Raw genomic sequence first — 6,952 nt, 5'->3', positions numbered from 1 at the left:
AAGAATCAATCCGATATGTCCAAGCAATGCCTTTAACAAGGTAACAACGTAGAAACATCGACATTGCAGGGTATAACCAGCTCAGGTCAAACCTAGGCTTTCACCCCGGAGCTCACGACCAGGTGCTCGAGTAGCACCATCATCAAAGTCACTCAAGCGGACACTTTCCCGTGATCCCGATAACTACATGCGATGTGTCTGTTGCCGCTGCACAAGCATCCCTTTGCGTCAAGTCGTCCTCCATAATTTGCATCTCAGCGCCGGAGTCAACAACTAGATCTTGACAGATGAACACCCCGAAGATTTTTCAATGACCACCGTCATCGTGGAGCCATAGGAGGTCGGTGCAGCATAGTCTGCAGCCACCACCACTCGGTTGACCAGATCTGGATCACTGCCACCAAGCTGTAAACGTAACATCGTTGGTCGGTTACCGCCCGCGTGGAAGTCCACCGTCTTGCCGATGTAGTTCACCTCCCAGCAGAGATCCCTTCGCACGTCCAATGCCATGCCATGCCATGACCCAACAACCAAAGTAGTCTTTTTTTTTTTTGAGTAAACCAAAGTAGTCACGGACTTACGGTTGTGCAGCTCGGCACCATTGGGTGGCAGTGACCAGCCGCCCACTGGGCCGCCGGCGACGCACGCAACCTCCAGGAATCTTACGCCCCCACAAGACGCCTTCCATCCAGATCCGTGTTGGGGGCGCCAACCATGCGTATCCTATGGCTTGCACGCTGCAGATCTAAATAGGGCCGTCTCCTGGGCACCACATACACATGTCGCTGCGGAGCTACCTATGCCTGTTGTATTGCGCCGCTGAGGACCTGCTCTCCTTGCCACATCATGCCACGCTCGCCCACGTCTAGGTGCGCAGCACAACGTCGGCTTATCGTGCCCGCTGCGCTCACACCTCTTCTTGGCCGAGCGGCCCCACGCTGCCCAGTCCTCACGAGAGGAGAGAATGAATGATCTGCCTCCGTTGGCGCCGTGCGGGCTTATGTCTGCAAATGGAGGAGTAGAATTTCACTTCTTCCGACCTCTGCACCAACTTGGGACGCACACAACCTTTTTAGTATGAGTATGAGATTTTTATCTTGAAGTGCAGTCCCACGACACACCAAGCATGGTCCTTAGAGAACATTGTTTATGGTTTCCAAGATTTTATCTTGATGACTGGTCCCACCGTACACCAAGCTTGATCCCCAGTTAATGGGGAAAACCTCTGTGCATCACATATCAATTTTAGGAATTAAACCGGGGTGGTTTGGCCGCACAACCTTATGCCTAGCCACTCAGCTGATGCTCTTTTTGCCAAGATCTATTAGATAGGCCTTAATCTCTCATACCAGATAATTTGCCCCTAGAAGATAGAGATGCTCCGACTCAATGAGTTGTAGGCAACAATTCAGGAAAAACTATACCACCAGTGGTCACCAGGAGCACCCATCAAGTGTTAAGGCCGCTCGTATTGGGAGTATCATGCATGTCAATTAAGCAATTTTGATGATATGGCATAGAATTAAATAAATAAAGAGAGAGTTGAGAATCATATCATAATATCGTAGTATAATAAATACTATACTACTATATATCTTGCATCACAATCAAGGCCTGATCATAATAAATAATGTCATCTAGGATACTAATCTATAACACTGGGACCCTGATAAGTATCGAATGCCATGTATGAGCACATGGCAACTCCGAACATTTTCAACGGCAAATTTAGTGACACGAGGATGACAACTTTAGTTCCAAGCATGACAACTTTTGTGCTTCAGTACAGAAAATTGTGTGTCACTGGAAATTGCCATAAAAAACATCAGTGCCGGAGTGCCACGCACCCAAAAATGCTATACCTACGACCCTCCCCCCTGAATTTCAGGGTGAGGCCCGGCGTAATCCAATCAAACGAGCCCCACATCACCCCCCTATGTAACTTTCATAGCAAATTTTACGTAGGTTTAGCAAAGCCCGCCACGGATAATACTATGTATTGCGGATATAATATCGTACACTAGTATCGTATATACATTGTATTAGCTTATGTTACTTTCCACTACACACAGAGTACTGGTGGTCAATAGGAACACTCTTGATACCAGTTCGATGTAATCAATATGTGTACAGTAGAAGGCACTTTGGACCTGCTAACCCTGCCGGTTGGTGGAGAGACAGTGGGCTCTGCATATGCATAGTATTAGTACGGCCACACTGAAGCTACGTGTTTGTACAGGAGCAACATTATTACTTCCTTTGTAAAGAAACATAAGAGCGTTACTAAGACTCTTATATTTCTTTTACACAGGGAGTACTTGGCAGCAGCAGGTTGGCGTCAGGAATCTGGAGGGTGAGCATGCAAGGATGCCATGCCAATACCATGCCTTCACGGGGCGGCTTGCAGATGCTGCAGGATATATGGACCAGCTTGGTGTCAGCTGGCCATTCGTCTGGTAGCACATGTGATGTGATTTTAAGCTGCCATCGCTCGGCGTGGATTGATAACCGTATTTCACATCTCGTTGTTCACGTAGTCGAGAGTGCCATGCTCCGGCCGGCGACCTCCGTCTCTGTGGCTGCGCCCACGCTCCCTACCATCTTCCGCCTCCGCCGCGGCGCGGCTCCGCCTCTCAGGGGCAGAAGGTCGAGCACCACGGTGCGCGCGCGCATGCCGCTGGTGCAGCAGGAGGTAACCCTGCCGTCGCTGGCGCACCGGGAGGTAGCGCGGGCGCTGGCAGCCGAGGCGGCGGCAGCGGTGCCGCTGCTGCCCTCGGCTGTGCCCGCCGACGTGGCTGACTTCCGGAACAGCGCTGGGACCGCCGTCGGCACGCTGGACGTGCGCCGAGGCGCGCCTGCCTCGTCGGTACTTTCTCTCTCCATTACATCCCCACGTTCCTCCTGCGCTATAGCTACGAATACTCTCCATTGCATGTTTCTGTGGCAAGCTAGCCATCTCATGGACAAAATTCACCACGCCTGAACTGAAGTTACCAGGAATTAGTTGCTCGCTGAAGAACAACACATCTACTCCCTCCGTTTCTAAATATAAGTCTTTTTAGGGATCTTATAATATGAACTACATACGGATGTACATAGACATATTTTAGAGTGTAGATTAATTTATTTTGCTCCGTATATGTAGGTCATATTAAAATCTCTAAAAAAGTAAAAGGACTTATATTTAGGAACGAAGGGGAGAATAGAGTTATCAAGGTGGCCTGGCACACTTATACAAAGGGAAAGTTGTAGAAGAGCACTCATGTAGGTACACTCCTCACCACTGTCCAATTCCAATCTACTTCAGTCTTTAGAATGTTTCGTAAAGACTTCGGTCTTTAGATAGATCAAGCGCTCTACACAGATTTTGTTACACAGACCAAACACTCCATTTGGATTTTCTCTCTATCTTTTCCTTTCTTGTGTCTCATATTCTCATACTGCTTCTTTGTCTTCAATTTACTATGCCACCTTTTTTTCGGACTCTCACATGTGTAGTGTTGTCTACTACTACCTCTGTACCAAAATAGAAGACATTTTTTGCGATTCAAATTAAATTACAAAAACGTCTTATATTTTGGTACGCTGTGGCCAGCCCAAAATTAGCAGCCAATAGCACGACTGCACAACACATGTCTGCAATTGAGTTTACACCACAACAACTCCCACGGGTCTATTTTCTTAAAAAAACTCCCATGGATCCCAAAAAATCTGCACATGGATGGACAATATGGATAGCAGAGTGTACCTACATATGAGCTCATAAAACCACTATATTTTTTCCTTTTTAACAACAACAATACAAACAAAGATCTATAATCCAAGTTATGAGAAAAATTCATACGTTTTAAATGTTCATAATTTCTTGCCTACAGATTGATTTCATGCTGCACTCATCACTCCACTGCAAAGTCCCAAATGGCGCAATCGACATTACGTCGGTTCTTATTTTCCTCAATGCCTTGACAGATGCACCACATTTTCTCATGGAGTTCATACAAGGCAGCCCAACTTCAATGGTTGTGATTCTTGATCTGCTCCCACGGAAAGACCTCGCTCTCCACCCGGAGTACCTCCACAAGTACTATGAACATACTCACTTGGACAAGCAACGTGAGAAGATCGAAGAATTGCCACAAACCCGTCCATACCGGTCGCCGTCGCTCTATGTGCGCAGTGCTGTGTCGGTCACCATCGACTGCGGGCAAGGAGGGGAGGGTACCTTGGAAGAGATAGTGTGTGGTCATCTGGCGTCAGCTGTGAAGGAGGTTCTTCAAACCTGGCTTCATAGTTGTGCTTGTGACACCTCCAAAATGGTAGAGGCCGAGAGGGAGATCATGATCAAGAGGGACCAAGCTGTAAGATTAAAATCAATCGAGGTCGACCTAACTGCAAATTTGCCTAGGATGTTTGGTCCCGATGTGTCTGGCCAGATTATTGCTGAAATCCGTCAGGCCTTTGGGGTACAACTACAAGAGGCCTAGGATTTAGAAGCAGAAATGTAATCATTTTGCATCCAATGATAAGCCTGTTTCAGTAAAATCTGTGAGTTGTAAGCCGTGTATGGCATCATTTTGTGCTGCAGAAAGCGACTTTACTATTTTATCAAGCCATACTGAACAAATGTGTTATACATGGCAATGACGATGCTTTTGCATCGCTCCCTTGTTGAAGCCGTTGCTTAGATTTGCTCGGACTCGTTCTTCAGGGTGAAAACCTAGAATCTGTCCTTTGGTGGTTGGATCCGGTAACGGAGGTGCTTGAGCGTCATTTCCTTCATGAAGGCGTTGCTGTTGAAGAATGTCGTTGTCCTTATGGTGTCAAGAGATGGTTGGTGTGGATATGGTTTATAGTAGTTGTCGTTCGCTATTGATCGCTTCAGGGTCTTTTTTCTTTATACTCGCTTAGGCATAGCTTTGGTCTTGTATGACTTTACTATTTGCCAGCGTTTTTGTGTGCGTGTGTTGGAGTTGGCTGTGTGCATTCTAGATATGCAGAGACCAGGTGTGTGTTCTTTGGGCATAATTGGTTTGCTGCCAAAAGTTGGCATGCCAAATTTTGGCAGTTGCCAAATGTTGGCTATAGATTGGTAGCTTGCCAAACTTCGTCGCCAATCTCACAAAAGGTTGCCAAATATTGGCAACTTTTGATTTTGCCAAATGTTGGCTTGCCAAATATTGGCAATGCCAAATGTTGGTAGCAAACCAATAATGTCTGCTATTAGCTACACGCAAGAAGACTTGATTAAAAATATTACAAGCAACATAAGGAGTTCATGAATATATTAACATTGTCTTTTAGAAGGAACCTTCCATATTCCGCCTATGTATATAGCTTTTCTTGAGACCTCGAAACATGAGGACAAATTACTTCTCTTAGGAACACTTACAAGAAAAAGGATAATGGTAGCCCTCCAATTAACTACTTCATTTTCATTTATGAATTTCATAGTAATAGAAATCCATGTCCTACCGAGACAGAATTTAGAACTTGCTATCCACTTGCCTAATAGGCAAAGATTGACCTCTGTAGAAAGACTGATTCATTCGGGTCGATATGAGGACCAAACTCCGTTGCATTGCCAGAATCCATGTTCCATATTTTAAGCGGGTTGACCTATGTGCTTCTCTCATGTTACAATCCTCTTCCTGCTGAGCCCCCTTTCTCCTCAGTCCACAGAGAAAAAAATGTAGGACTGGTGCCGATAGTTCATCACGGAAGAAAGAACTCACAGAGCTAGGATTGTTGTGGTTAATCCAATTACTTCGATTTGGTCCCCATACTAACATAGAGGAGTTCAAGTTTGTGAATGGAGGGTCGGAGATGAAGATGGTTGTGGCATCATTGATCTTGGCACCGATGCGATATAGATCACATTATCGAGGGGCTTGCCTACACGGCTTTCCTTAGAAAAAGAGTTGTCTGCGTTGTGGTGAAGGTGCAGCCAACGTCATCAGCTATGCCAAAGTGAAGCTCATGGTGATGAGCACCATGTCGCACCTTGGTGTTCTCCCATTATGGGAAAACCTATTGCTATCTAAATTAATCCAGAAGGTGGTCACGTCGATGGTGAAACACAACAGTGAAAGGTTCATCGAACTCGGGGACCTTTGTAATGCGTTAAGGAACATGCTAGATCTGGATTCCTCATGGGTTTTAGCTCCATCGGCCCTGATATCACATCATCCAAGCTTGACAGGTGGACTCTCATGTCCCTTATGAAAAAATTACATGCCATGATGACATATAACTCTATGCCTTGATTTACAACCAAGTTAAGAGTTTACATATGTGTTGACTCTATGTATTGTGTGTTCCAGAGATATACACCTGTTGGGGAATGTTGCATGGGAAACAAAAAAAAATTCCTACGCTCACCAAGATCAATCTAGGAGATGACCATCTACGAGAGGAGAGGTTGCATCTACATACCCTTTTAGATCGCTAAGCGAAAGCGATAAGAAACGCAGTTGATGTAGTTAAACGTCTTCGCGATCCAATCACGATCGGTCCCGCGAACGTCTTCGCGATCCAAGCGCCGAACGGACGGCACCTCCGTGTTCAACACACATACGGCTTGATGGCGCCTTCACCTCCTCGATCCAGCAAGCGATGGTGAAGTAGTAGCTCGAGTCCTCCGATAACATGACGGTGTGGTGGCGGTGGTGGTGGCGGAATCTCAACAAAGCTTTGCTAAGCGCTACGGAGAGGAAGAAGGCTACGAGGGAGAGGAGGGGCAGCGCCGTGGCGTATGAGGGTGCGGCTGCCCTCTCTCTACCTCTCTATATATAGGGGGAAGGGGGAGAGGGGGGCGCCCCTAGGGATCCCATCTAGGGCCGGCGGCCACAAGAGGGAAACCCTAGATGGGGTTTCCCCCTTAGGAGACTTGGCCCCCAAGCCAAAGGGGTGGGAACCCTAGGGGGCGGCCCCACCTCCTCTGGCAACATGGGAT

At 46.9% G+C, this 6,952-nt stretch overlaps 1 protein-coding gene across 1 annotated transcript; it reads left to right on the top strand.

Annotated features, from left to right (window-relative positions):
* The first annotated feature begins 2,325 nt into the window (after window positions 1-2,325).
* Window positions 2,326-4,673, top strand: LOC123133085 (red chlorophyll catabolite reductase). Its single transcript, XM_044552625.1, has 2 exons — window positions 2,326-2,866; window positions 3,876-4,673. Exons 1-2 carry the CDS (start codon window positions 2,360-2,362, stop codon window positions 4,482-4,484), a joined length of 1,116 nt encoding a protein of 371 aa, XP_044408560.1. The 5' UTR covers window positions 2,326-2,359; the 3' UTR covers window positions 4,485-4,673.
* Window positions 4,674-6,952: the final 2,279 nt, after the last annotated feature.

The sequence above is a fragment of the Triticum aestivum genome, chromosome 6B (assembly GCF_018294505.1).
Source record: "Triticum aestivum cultivar Chinese Spring chromosome 6B, IWGSC CS RefSeq v2.1, whole genome shotgun sequence".
NCBI lineage: Eukaryota > Viridiplantae > Streptophyta > Magnoliopsida > Poales > Poaceae > Triticum > Triticum aestivum.
Note: the sequence above shows the minus strand (reverse complement) of the source record. Positions and strands in the feature narration are given on the sequence as shown.

Excerpts from the sequence above, each read along its gene's own strand:
- LOC123133085 (XM_044552625.1), top strand. The coding sequence starts at position 2,360 with ATGCAAGGATGCCATGCCAATACCATGCCTTCACGGGGCGGCTTGCAG. Across the intron at positions 2,867-3,875 it reads GAGGCGCGCCTGCCTCGTCG|ATTGATTTCATGCTGCACTC; the intron begins GTACTTTCTCTC and ends TCTTGCCTACAG.